Source organism: Salmo salar, chromosome 15 (assembly GCF_965601325.2).
Source record: "Salmo salar chromosome 15, fSalSal1, whole genome shotgun sequence".
NCBI lineage: Eukaryota > Metazoa > Chordata > Actinopteri > Salmoniformes > Salmonidae > Salmo > Salmo salar.
In genome coordinates, this window is record NC_138305.1 from 14,721,484 (window position 1) to 14,735,585 (window position 14,102).

Here is a 14,102-nt window from a genome sequence, read left to right on the forward strand (position 1 = left end):
GGACAATTCTGCGCTTCCAACTTTGTGGCAACAGTTTGCATGACAATGCCCCTGTGCCCAAAGTGTTGTCCATACAGAAATGGTTTGTCGAGATTGGTGTAGAAGAACTTGACTGGCCTGCACAGAGCTCTGACCTCAACCCCATCAAACACCTTTGGGATGAATTGGATGCCGACTGCGAGCCAGGCCTAATCATCAGTGGAATGAGATGTTCGACGATCAGGTGTCCACATACTTTTGGTAATGTAGTGTATTTGTGTGATTAGCTACCAGCTATGAAATAAAGTACTTAAAAAATAGCTCCTGCAGGATTTTTTTGTTGCTATAAATCACAACTCACACGTGCTCATAATTCACTTTTCAGTTCACACAGATCTATTTTTAGGCACATATGTGAGTAAAATGGTCACACTGTCGAGCCCTGAAACTCACTCACAGAGACAGTGAAGGAGCATCATACTCTCCGATTCCGCTGTGTAAAGTAATTAACCAACCACACTGCCCACAGGTTCCTGCCATCGCTCGCTTTTTGACTGACAGGTGCCTGAAAAGTAACGTAGTTATTTTAAGTGGAAAAAGTTGCCGGCTGAATATTAGTCCGTAATCTGCTGTTGCACTAGTGGAAAACATTGTTTGGGGTAGCTGTTTGGGGTACCTGTTTGGGGTGATTATGAGGATCCATCACACGTGCATAGGGTGTAGGATCCAGGGGACTGGTCGATGATCCAGGGGACTGGTCGATGTTCCAGGGGACTGGTCGATGTTCCAGGGGACTGGTCGATGTTCCAGGGGACTGGTTGATTTTGTATTGGGCCTTGGAATCTATTTACTTGTCATCCATGATCTAACTGTTTTTACAAGTGGTACCAGGTGTTGACATAATGACATTGTCAAACTCTGAGTTGCAAGTTATGTCCATTATTTAACTGTTGTGTTGCAAGTTATGCCCATTATTTAACTGTTGTGTTGCCAGTTATGCCCCTTATTTAACTGTTGTGTTGCCAGTTATGCCCATTATTTAACTGTTGTGTTGCCAGTTATGCTCATTATTTAACTGTGTTGTGTTGCCAGTTATGCTCATTATTTAACTGTGTTGTGTTGTCAGGTATGCCCATGTCCTCTATGTCTGGCCCTCAGTCAGGCCCTGGTCCCACCATCACTATGCCAGGACAAAATCAGACACACGGACCCAAACCCTGGCCTGAAGGTTAGTTTCGCTCTGGATAAGAGCGTCTGCTAAATGACGTAAATGTAAATGTAATCTTAACCCAAACCCTGGTCTGAAGGTTAGTTTGACTCAGTTAATCTTAACCCAAACCTTGGTCTGAAGGTTAGTCTGACTCAGTTAATCTTAACCCAAACCCTGTTCTGAATGTTAGTCTGGCACATCTGACTCAATTCCTCATCAATGGAGCCTTAACAGTTCTAACAGCCAGTTTCTTAATAACAGGTGCATGTTTATCAATAATTGGAAGAAGAAATGTCATAAATTCTTCAAGTGTAGCGTCTGGATGCTCCTCATTAATCACATCAGACCAACAAATATTTTTAACATCATCCACAAAAGAGTCACAGCAAAATCTTTTGTATGATCTCTTATGCACTATTTTAGGCCCAGCTTTTGGAACTTTGGCTTTCCTGGATATAGCCACTATATTGTGATCACTGCATCCAATGGGTACAGATACAACTTTAGTACAAATGTGATCAATACATGTGGATGATCTTGTTCCTGTCTAGTTTCTAAACACCCTGGTACGTTGATTAATGAACCAGATTACAGGCACTGGTTACAGTTGGAAGCTTCCTCTTGAGCGGACAGCTTGAAAACCAGTCAATATTCAGGTCCCCAAGAAAGTAGACCTCTGTTTACATCACATACACTATCAAGCATTTCACACACATTATTTACAGTGCATTCGGAAAGTATTCAGACCCCTTGACTTTTTCCACATTTTGTTATGTTACAGCCTTATTATTAAATGTATTAATTAGTTTGTTTCCCTCATCAATCTACACACAAAACCCTATAATGACAAAGCAAAAACAAATATATATATATATATAAAAAAAGAAATATGACATTTATGTAAGTGTAACGGTTGTTGTCGGATAAAGCGGACCAAGACGCAGCGGGGAAATGTGCACTCATCTTCTTTTTTTATTTAGTTGGCAAAGAAGGTGAACCAAAAATAAACACGTACACAAAAAGAAACAATGACGAATAACAGTCCTGTAAGGCTTGAAGCTATACACAGAAACAATCTCCCACAAAACACTAATACAAACACATACCTATTTAAAGGACCCTCAATTGAGAGTCCAACACCCAATTACCTAGACATAGAAATACTAAACTAGAGAGAACATAGAAATACAAAAAACATAACCCAAAACCCGGAAATATTAAAACACCCTTCTAAACAAACCACCACCCGAACCACATAAAACAAATACCCTCTGCCACGTCCTGACCAAACTACAATAACAAATAACCCTTATACTGGTCAGGACGTGACAGTACCCCCCCCCCCCCCCAAAGGTGCATACCCCGGATGCACCTCACATGAATAAACAAAATACCCCCAAAACAAAAAAAATCCCCCTAAACTAAAGGGAGGGAAGGGAGGATGGCTGCTGTCACCGACGGCACTCGTGCAACACCCCCCCCCCCCCCCCCCCCCCAACCCACCTAATACTGGAGGTGGCTCAGGTTCCGGTCTACAACCCCCACCCAACCTGTCCACCGCTGCATAATGCTCAGGGCTGTATAACGTCTCTGGGGGCTCCGGACTGTAGGCCGACTCTGGATTCTCCAGACTGTAGGCAGACTCGCTCTGTTCCGGACTGCAGGCAGACTCGCTCGGTTCCGGACTGCAGGCAGACTCGCTCGGTTCCGGACTGCAGGCAGACTCGCTCGGTTCCGGACTGCAGGCAGACTCGCTCGGTTCTGGACTGTAGGCTGTTGCCGGATACTCTGGACTGGACACTGTTGCCGGATACTCTGGACTGGACACTGTTGCCGGAAGCTCGAGACTGAGCTGACGCACTGGAAGCCTAATGCGTGGGGCTGGTAGTGGAGCTACCAGACTGGAGACACGCACTTTAAGGCTAGTGCGAGGAGCGGGAACAGGCTGAATAGGACTGGGCTGACGTATTGTAGGCCTGGTGCGTGGTGCTGGTACTGGATATACCGGGCCGTGGAGAAGCACTGGCGGTCTTGATCGCACCTCCTGCACAACCCGTCCTGGCTGGATGGAACTAGTAGCCCTGTACGAGCGGAGTGCTGGTACAGGGCGAACTGGGCTGTGTAGGGGCCTGATGGTTGCCGTGCGTAGAGCGGGCGTAGGGTAGCACTTGCGAGGGGCTGGGACCACTCGCACAGGACTGTGCGTGTGTAGGGGCGAGATCGTGCGCTGTTCCGCATACCATGGCACCCTCCACTCCATACGATCCTCACAATAAGCACGGGGAGCTGGCTTAGGGCTCACCCTTGGCCCAGCCAAACTACCCGTGTGCCCCCCCAAAAACATTTATTGGGGGTGCCTCTCGTGCTTCTCCCTCAGCGCGTACAAAGCCTCGTACCGATGCCTCTCGGCCTTGGCTGCCTCTATTTCCTCCCGTGGGCGACGGTATTCCTCAGCCTGATGCCAAGGTCCAGCCCCGTCCAAAATTTCCTCCCATGTTCAATTCCCCTGATAGTCCATATAATTGTTCCCTTGCTCCTTACCTCGCTGCTTGGTCCTTGGTTGGTGGGAGATTCGGTCACGGTAGTCGAAGAGATTAGACCAAGGCGCAGCGGGTTGCGTGCTCATCATTATTTATAAGTGAACACAAAAAACAATAAACAAGGAACGACAGTACGACAGTTTTGCAGGCTAAACTAACAGCAGTGCAAAGACAACTACCCACACAGGGACAGGTAAAAAACAAGCTCCTTAAGTATGACTCTCAATCAGAAACAACGATGTACAGCTGTTCCTGATTGAGAGCCACACCAGGCAAACAAAAAAATACACAACATAGAATACAAAACAAGAACATAACCCCAAACCCGGAAATAATAAATCAAACACCCTTCTAAACAAACCACCACCCCGAACCACATAAAACAAATACCCTCTGCCAGGACGTGACAGTAAGTATTTAGACCCTTTACTCAGTACTTTGTTGAAACACCTTTGGCAGCGATTACAGCCTCGAATCTTCTTGGGTATGACGCTACCATCTTGGCACACCTGTATTTGGGGAGTTTCTCCCATTCTTCTCTGCAGATCCTCTCAAGCTCTGTCAGGTTGGATGGGAAGCGTCACTGCACAGCTATTTTCAGGTCTATCCAGAGATGTTCAAGTCTGGGCTCTGGCTGGGCCACTCAAGGACATTGAGACTTGTCCCGAAGCCACTCATGCTTTGTCTTGGCTGTGTGCTTAGGGTTGTTGTCCTGTTGGAAGGGAACCTTCACCCCAGTCTGAGGTCCTGAGCGCTCTGGAGAAGGTTTTCATCAAGGATCTCTCTGTACTTTGCTCCGTTCATCTTTCCCTTTATCCTGACTAGTGTCCCAATCCCTGCCACTGAAAAACATCCCCACAGCATAATTCTGCCACCACCATGCTTCACCGTAGGGATGGTGCCAGGTTTCCTCCAGATGTGGTGCTTTGCATTCAGGCCAAAGAGTTCAAACTTGGTTTCATCAAACCACATAATCTTGTTCCTCATGGTCTGAGAGTCCTTTAGGTGCCTTTTGGCAAACTCCAAGCGGGAGTTTCCTAATATTTAGCTGCACCCCCTTTTGCCCCCAGAACAGCCTCAATTTGTCAGGTCATGGACTCTACAAGGTGTCGAAAGTGTTTCACAGGGATGCTGGTCCATGTTGACTCCAATACTTCCCACAATTGTATCAAGTTGTCTGGATGTCCTTTGAGTGGTGGACTATTCTTGATACACACAGGAAACTGTTGAGGGTGAAAAACCCAGCAGCGTTGCAGTTCTTGACACAAACCGGTGCGCCTGGCACCTACTACCATACCCTGTTCAAAGGCACTTAAATATTTTGTCTTGCCCATTCACCCTCTGAATGGCACACATACACAATCCATGTATCTTGTTTCTCATGGTCTGAGTCCTTTAGGTGCCTTTTGGCAAACTCTAGGAGGCTGTCATGTGCCTTTTACTGAGGAGTGGCTTCTATCTGGCCACTCTACCATAAAGGCCTGATTGGTGGAGTGGTGCAGAGATGGTTGTCCTTCTGGAAGGTTCTCCCATCTCCACAGAGGAACTCTGGAGCTCTGTCAGAGTGACCATTGGGTTCTTGGTCACCTTTCTGATCAAGGCCCTTCTCCCCCGATTGCTCAGTTTGGCCGGACGGCCAGCTCTAGGAAGAGTCTTGGTGGTTCTAAACTTCATCCGTTTAAGAATGATGGAGGCCACTCTGTTCTTGGGGACCGTTAATGCTGAAGCCATTTTTTGGTACCCTTCTCCAGATCTGTGCCTCAACACAATCCTGTCTCGGAGCTCTAAATCAAATCAAATTGTATTTGTCACATGCGCCGAATACTGGTCATCACCTTACAGTGAAATGCTTTCTTACAAGCCCTTAACCAACAATGCAGTTTTAAGAAACCTAAATACAGAGAAAAATAAGAAAGAGTAACAATAATTAAAGAGCAGCAGTAAAATAACAAGCGAGGCTATATACAGGGTATTACGGTACAGAGTCAATGTGGAGGCTATATACAGGGTATTACGGTACAGAGTCAATGTGGAGGCTATATACAGGGTATTACGGTACAGAGTCAATGTGGAGGCTATATACAGGGGTTACCAGTACAGAGTCAATGTGGAGACTATATACAGGGGGTACTGGTACAGAGTCAATGTGGAGCCTATATACAGGGGGTACCGGTACAGAGTCAATGTGGAGGCTATATACAGGGGGTACCGGTACAGAGTAAATGTGGAGGCTATATACAGGGGGTATCGGTACAGAGTCAATGTGGAGGCTATATACAGGGGGTACCGGTACAGAGTCAATGTGGAGGCTATATACAGGGGGGTACCAGTACAGAGTCAATGTAAAGGCTATATACAGGGGGTACCAGTACAGAGTCAATGTGGAGGCTATATACAGGGTGGTACCAGTACAGAGTCAATGTGGAGGCTATATACAGGGGGTACCGGTACAGAGTCAATGTGGAGGCTATATACAGGGGGTACCGGTACAGAGTCAATGTGGAGGCTATATACAGGGGGTACCGGTACAGAGTCAATGTGAAGGCTATATACAGGGGGTACCGGTACAGAGTCAATGTGGAGGCTATATACAGGGGGTACCGGTACAGAGTCAATGTGAAGGCTATATACAGGGGGTACCGGTACAGAGTCAATGTGAAGGCTATATACAGGGGGTACCGGTACAGAGTCAATGTGAAGGCAGGGGGTACCAGTACAGAGGGTACCAGTACAGAGTCAATGTGTGGGGGCACCGGTTTGTTGAGGTAATTGAGGTCATGTATACAGTTGAAGTCAGAAGTTTACATACACTTAGGTTGTAGTCATTAAAACTTATTTTTCAACCACTCCACAAATTTCTTGTTAACTAACTATAGTTTTGGCAAGTCGGTTAGGACATCTACTTTGTACGTGATCCTAACTGATTTAAGACAGAATTTAAGAATTTTTACTGGGATTAAATGTCAGGAATTGTTAAAAACGGAGTTTAAATGTATTTGGCTAAGGTGTATGTAAACTTCTGACTTCAACTGTACATGTAGATAGAGTTATTAAAGTGACATAGATAATAACAGAGTAGCAGCAGTGTAAAAGTTGGGGGGCCAATGCAAGTAGTCTGGGTAGCCATTAGTTTATCAGTTTAACTTGTCAAAGTTTTATTGACAGTAGCTTATGTGTAGGCCTGTATTATTAGCTGTTTGGTTTGCATTCGATTAGTCTATCTAATCTTAGAATTGTTTGTTCTCTCTCTCGTTATTACTATACTGTTTTTATTTAAGCTATTGGCAAACTTTCTGAGATGGTACACCGTTATGCCTATACATTCATTCGATTGTTGTAGGGTGTGCCTTGGCCAACAAATTACCTTCACATTCAAATGGAGATTAGGGAGATTAAAGGGAAATTAACCTCTCTAGGGAAGGTGGGATGAAATCGTCCCACTTACGTAACAGCCAGTGGAATCCTGTGGCGCGTTATTCAAATACTTTAGAAATGCTATTACTTCAATTTCTCAAACATATGACTATTTTACACCATTTTAAAGACAAGACTCTCGTTAATCTAACCACACTGTCCGATTTCAAAAAGGCTTTACAATGAAAGCAAAACATTAGATTATGTCAGCAGAGTACCCAGCCAGAAATAATCAGACACCCATTTTTCAAGCTAGCATATAATGTCACATAAACCCAAACCACAGCTAAATGCAGCACTAACCTTTGATGATCTTCATCAGATGACACGCCTAGGACATTATGTTATACAATACATGCATGTTTTGTTCAATCAAGTTAATATTTATATCAAAACCCAGCTTTTTACATTAGCATGTGACGTTCAGAACTAGCCTACCCACCGCAAACTTCCGGTGAATTTACTAAATTACTCAAGATAAACGTTCACAAAAAACATAACAATTATTTTAAGAATTATAGATACAGAACTCCTCTATGCACTCGCTATGTCCGATTTTAAAATAGCTTTTCGGTGAAAGCACATTTTGCAATATTCTAAGTAGATAGCCCGGCATCACAGGGCTAGCTATTTAGACACCCACAAAGTTTGGCACTCACCAAAGTCAGATTTACTATAAGAAAAATGTTATTACCTTTGCTGTTCTTCGTCAGAATGCACTCCCAGGACTCCCAGGACAAAATAATCCATAGTTATGTTCAAATATCCTCTGTTTTGTTCGTGCGTTCAAGACACTATCCGAAGTGTAAAGAAGGGTGATGCGCCCGACGCGTTTCGTGACAAAAAAAATCTAAATATTCCATTACCGTACTTCGAAGCATGTCAACCGCTGTTTAAAATCAATTTTTATGCAATTTTTCTTGTAAAAAAGCGATAATATTCCGACCGGGAATCAGTGTTTTAGTACAAAGAGAGAGAAAATAAAAACATGGGGTCGCCTCGTGCACGCGCCTCAGTCTCATTGTCCTCTGATAGACCACTTACCAAAGGCGCTAATGTTTTTCAGCCAGGGGCTGCCTCGACATCATTCAGCTTTTTTCCGGGTTCTGAGAGCCTATGGGAGCCGTAGGAAGTGTCACGTTACAGCAGAGATCCTAAGTTTTCAATAAAAAGAGTCAAGAAGCCCAAGGAATGGTCAGGGAGGGCACTTCCTGTACAGAATCTTCTCAGGTTTTTGCCTGCCATATGAGTTCTGTTATACTCACAGACACCATTCAAACAGTTTTAGAAACTTTAGGGTGTTTTCTATCCAAAGCCAATAATTATATGCATATTCTAGTTTCTGGGCAGTAGTAATAACCAGATTAGATCAGGTACGTTTTTATCCGGCCGTGTAAATACTGCCCCCTAGCCCTAACAGGTTAAGATATTAAAATAATGAGCCAGACAACGGAGTGTCCGCTGCAAAAGGCCCATGATTATCCCACATTGGAGAGGAGAGGAGAAAAAACATGACATTTGGTGCTTTCCACTCTTTCTACAATCTTAATTGTTCTCTTGCACTATGTTAATAGTCTAACTACCACATATGTATTGAAAATTCCTGCTATGGCAATTAGAGAAAAGGCCATTTGGCATGTCGCCGTGCTGTGTGCTCTGTTGTGCACTGCTAGATTCGAGCGATGCAGTTAAGTTAAAATATGCTAAACCATCGTTTGGGACATCGACGATGGCTGTCAACAATCGTTGATAGATGATGCAATCGTAAAATCGCCCAATCCTCCCTGGCCTTAAGTTTAACCCGGGTGTACACTAGGCACAGCCTGACCTGGGACCATGCCTCAGGACTGTCTGGCCTGATGACTCCTTGCTATTCCCGGTCCACCTAGTCGTGCTGCTGCTCCTGTTTCAACTGTTCTGCCTGTGGCTATGGAACCCTGACCTGTTCACTGGACGTGCTACCTTGTCCCAGACCTGCTGTTTTCAACTCTCTAGAGACAGCAGGAGCGGTAGAGATACTCTGAATGATCGGCTATGAAAAGCAAACTGACATTTACTCCTGAGGTGCTGACCTGTTGCACCCTATACAACCACTGTGATTATTATTATTTGGCCCTGCTGGTCATTTATGAACATTTGAACATCTTGGCCATGTGCTCTTATAATCTCCACCCGGCACAGCCAGAAGAGGACTCGCCACCCCTCAGAGCCTGGTTCCTCTCTAGGTTTCTTCCTAGGATCCTGCCTTTCTAGGGAGTTTTTCCTAGCCACCGTGCTTCTACATCTGCATTGCTTGCTGTTTGGGGTTTTAGGCTGGGTTTCTGTATATCACTTTGTGACATCAACTGATGTAAAAAGGGCTTCATAAATACATTTGATTGATTGATACACTACACGATTTTGGCCTAGATTTAGATGTCCCCGACAAGTGTTTGAGATCGGTGACAAAATCCCCATGTGAGCGGGTCAGACGCAATCTGAGGGCTACCGATCCCGTCCTTGAGCAGTACCAGACATCCCAAAATTTTTGCAAATATGTTTCATTTTATCGGCACAGAATCTGCAATGCGCTTTTATCGTGAGATGTGCAACGACAAGTTTTGAGATCGGTGATCAGCAATAGCCAATGAGAGCTCACAGGAGAAGAAGCCAGTGAGATGATGACGTTGTTTCGCACAGTGTAGACTCTCGAACAGGAGCCATGACTACTACTAGTGTGCGTTTGTACTTGCCTTTAACCAAAGCCAAAGTGTTAAATTATTACAGCTCTGAAGTTCACAATCAATGTTATTCAATTCAAAATGTTGGCTAGATATTTTAGCTCTGAATGGCAGGTGTGAATGTCTGACTGTTGTCTTTTGAGGCTACTTTGTTCTGGCTTTGTTAACAATCTAATCACATCATTGTTTTCGCCAGACAGCGTGGTGGTATGGAAAATCCTCACGACCAAGTGAAGAATCTTGTAGTGTGTAACCCCCGTCTGTGCCACATCGTTTTAGTTGTGCTTACCACTATGTTGGCAATACAGAAAAGCTACAGGAAAGACAGTCGTTTAATGTGAGAGGCTCAGCGATTTTGAAAGTTGTGCAGTGTACACCCTTTAGTCTGGCTCAGTTAATCCTAACCCAGACCCTGACTTGAAGGTTAGTCTGGCTCAGTTAATCCTAACCCAAACCCTGGTTTGAGGGTTAGTCTGGCTCAGTTTAATTTGGATAGTCTAATTGTTTGATTTATGTAATGTGATTGATCACAGATATTTATGCTTTTCCTGTTTCAGGTCAAGGTGGTGATACTCCCAGCAACCCGCAGAAGCTTCTAGCTCCGCCACCCAGTGGTAGACCCTCACCTGTCCCACCCCAGGCCCCTCCCCCTGGACCCATGTCCGGCCCCTCTATTACCCATCAGCCCCAGGGACAGCAGCCGTCGCCCGTCATCACACTGCAACAGAAACAGAACCGCGTCACGCCCATCCAGAAACCACAGGGCCTGGACCCAACAGAGATACTGCAGGAGAGAGAGTACAGGTAACCTCTAACCCCTAACCCATCCAGAAACCACAGGGCCTGGACCCCACAGAGATCCTGCAGGAGACCAACAACACGAGCGACCGACACAACACAAGTGACGTCATCAGAGTGTGCAGCTGAACACTTTGTTATTTTTGACTAAAACATAACCAATATTCGCCAGAGTGGCGCTGCGGTCTAAGGCCCTGCATCTCAGTAGTAAAGGCGTCACTACAGACCCTGGTTCGATTCCAGACTGTATCACAACCGGCCGTGATTGAAGTCCCATAGGGCGGCGCACAATTGGCCCAGCGTCGTCCGGGTTACACAAAACTCAAACCGGCTGCGTGCGTGCGCCATCGTGCATAAATGTATTTTGTCCCCCCACACCAAACGCGATCACGACACGCAGGTTAAAATATCAAAACAAACTCTGAACCAATTACATTAATTTGGGGACAGGTCGAAAAGCATTAAACATTTATGGCAATTTAGCTAGCACTTGCTAGCTAATTTGTCCTATTTAGCTAGCTTGCTGTTGCCAGCCAATTTGTCCTGGGATATAAACATTGAGTTGTTATTTTACCTGAAATGCACAAGGTCCTCTACTCCAACAATTAATCCACACATTAAACGGTCAACCGAATCGTTTCTAGTCATCTCTCCTCCTTCTAGGCTTTTTCTTTTCTTTATATTGCGATTGGCAACTTTCATAAATTAGGTGCATTACCGCTACTGACCTCGTTCGTCTTTCAGTCACCCACGTGCGTATAACCAATAAGGAGATGGCACGTAGGTACCTGCTTCTATAAACCAATGAGGAGATGGTAGAGGCAGGACTTGCAGCGCGATCAGCGTCAGAAATAGAACTGACTTCTATTTTAGCCCTTGGCAACGCAGACGCTCGTTGGCCCCCGCGAGCGTGGGTGCAATAATTGAATAACATACATTTCTACATTTATTTTGGTGTAGTCAGCCTGTTAGGGTTTGGCCGGAGTTGGCCGCCATTGTATATAAAAATGTGTTCTTAACTGACTTGCCTAGTTAAATAAAGGTTAAATAAAAAATGGAATAAAAGTCCCAGATGAGTTTTGCAGTGGAGCCTCTTTGGAGGAATTAATGAACGGTTCCAGTGCTGTAGGAGCTGTATCTACTACGATCTGTTTCAGGACAAACAGGATCATCAGGACAAACTGGATCACTCAGAGTTCCAATGCGGCAATTGTTTGCTTGCCGAAGATTATAGGCTTGAGGTGGCTTCCTTGATCACACAGGTCACCAGCCTACTTAAGAAACTGGGGAAAACGCAGAGTGGAATGTTTTCTACGCCGGTGGCTGGACGGCATTCGTGCATTTTGGATCCGTCAGTCCAATCTGATGGATTCCTGTTGGATTCCTGAAGTCCAATCTTGTCGTTTGTCGTTACCTGACTGGCACGTGTTTCCCGGAGTTCGCCCATCTGGTAGCTGAGTCGAAGGAGCACAGCAAGAGGAGCATGGCAATCAATGATGGTCACATGTCACGAGCTGTGGAAGCCAAAGACCACGGCCTCCCGCAAAGCAGTCTACACTCCCAGCGAGAGGCCCGGAGAGGATACAAACAATGTATAGTTTCGCCGTCCTGGAGCCTGATCTTCCTGCATCTTCGTCTATGGGGGTACCTGTGTCTGCAGCCGCAGTGCCTACTCCTACGATTTCAAAGTGGACGTCTGCTACCTTCCGTCCCTGCTCGGGATTGAGAGGGACTTCTCCATCTGTCGGAGGCCTGCGCCGGGAGCAACAGGCTTAATGTTTCCTGCCTCTCGCTCGTCCATAAAGGGTTCTCCGAATCCTGTGACGCGTGGGAGTGGGTAGATTTTCTGACCTTCTCGCCAGCCGTGATTTTGGGCAGCTCCATGGTAAGAAATGTGACCGTTCCTGGTGCAAAAACCATGTCCTATCCCGGAGCTTGAGTAAATGATGACATTACTAAGCTGCTCCTGAATGGACTACACCAGGACATGGAAATCAATTCTATCGTAGTCCATGTGGGTTTTAATGACATTATGGAGGGCAGCTCTGAACAGTTGAAACTGGATTTTAAAGAGCTGATTGACTTTCTGCTAAACATTAATAAAAGACCCATCATATCTGGCCCAGTGCCATCTCTGAATCGTGGCATTGAACTCTTTAGCAGGATTCTTTCTCTTCACAACTGGCTACGTGATTATTGCAGCTCAATGGGTAAAACTTTTGTTGACAATTTCGATACCTTCTGGAAAAAGGTACACGTTTTATAAGGATGGGATCCACACAAATCATTTGGGTTCCTGGATCCTTTCACAGCATTATAAGGCTGCGTTGAGACAATGACTTATCAATGACCCAAGTCCAGCTCATTTTATCAAATCACATTTTATTTAACCTTTATTTAACCTGTAAAAACCCATTGAGGTTAAAAAGCTCTTTTGCGAGGGTGACCTGGCAAGAAGACAGGGAAATAGCAGCGTGTCCATAAAATTTTACAGAAAAATACAAAATACACATAAAAGACAGTGTCACAAGTTACAATTTAAGATTAGAAACAACTGCAACTATCACAAACAGTGTTGTCGTTCAGAGTCTTAAAAATAGGCAAGGACACTAACTCCCCTAACTTTAACATCTTTTGAAGCATGTTCCAGGATGAAGGGGCATTATGGGAAAAATATTTTTTCCCCATCTCAGTTCTAGCCTTAGGAACAGACAAGGACAGCAGCGACTGTGAACAAAGACTGTATTGAGGGACTGATCTGGTCTGTAAGGAACAGATACAAAGGGAGTTGTCCCATCAATGCTTTGACCACAAAAGTGTACCAGTGCTTTAGCCTCCTGGTGGAGAGAGGGGTCATTGCACCATAGCATACAGATCACAGTGGTGGGTCAGTGATCTAGCATCAGTAATAGATCTTAAAGCACCATGATACACTGTGTCCAGAGTTTCTAAGGTACTTGCTGAGGCCTGCATATAGAAAATATCACAATTAAAAATAAAAATAAATCTTTCACCTTTTATTTAACCAGGTAGGCTAGTTGAGAACAAGTTCTCATTTCCAATTGCGACCTGGCCAAGATAAAGCAAAGCAGTGCGACACAAACAACAACACAGAGTTACACATGCAATAAACAAACATACAGTCAATAAGACAATGGAACAAATAGAAAGTCTATATACAGTGTGTGCAAATGGCATGAGGAGGTAGGCAATAAATAGGCCATAGTAGCGAAGTAATTATTAACACTGGAGTGATAGATGAGCAGATGATGATGAGCAGATGATGGTGTGTAAGTAGTGATACTGGTGTCCAAAAGAGCAGCAAACTAAATAAAAACAATATGGGGATGAGGTAGGTAGATTGGGTGGGCTATTTACAGATGGGCTATGTACAGCTGCAGCGATCGGTTAGCTGCTCAAATAGCTGATGTTTAAAGTTAG

General features: G+C 44.8%; 1 protein-coding gene across 4 annotated transcripts in view; it reads left to right on the plus strand.

Moving 5' to 3' along the window:
• Window positions 1-14,102, plus strand: part of smarca2 (SWI/SNF related BAF chromatin remodeling complex subunit ATPase 2) — a 159,754-nt gene that overhangs the window by 15,852 nt on the left and 129,800 nt on the right. For 3 of the 4 annotated variants that reach the window (XM_045695465.2, XM_082961596.1, XM_082961597.1), the window contains exons 5-6: window positions 1,106-1,207; window positions 10,421-10,667. In XM_045695465.2, coding sequence (XP_045551421.1) covers window positions 1,106-1,207; window positions 10,421-10,667 — 349 coding nt within the window. The remainder of the gene's footprint in view (window positions 1-1,105; window positions 1,208-10,420; window positions 10,668-14,102) is intronic. The other variant, XM_082961598.1, reaches the window with a different exon arrangement.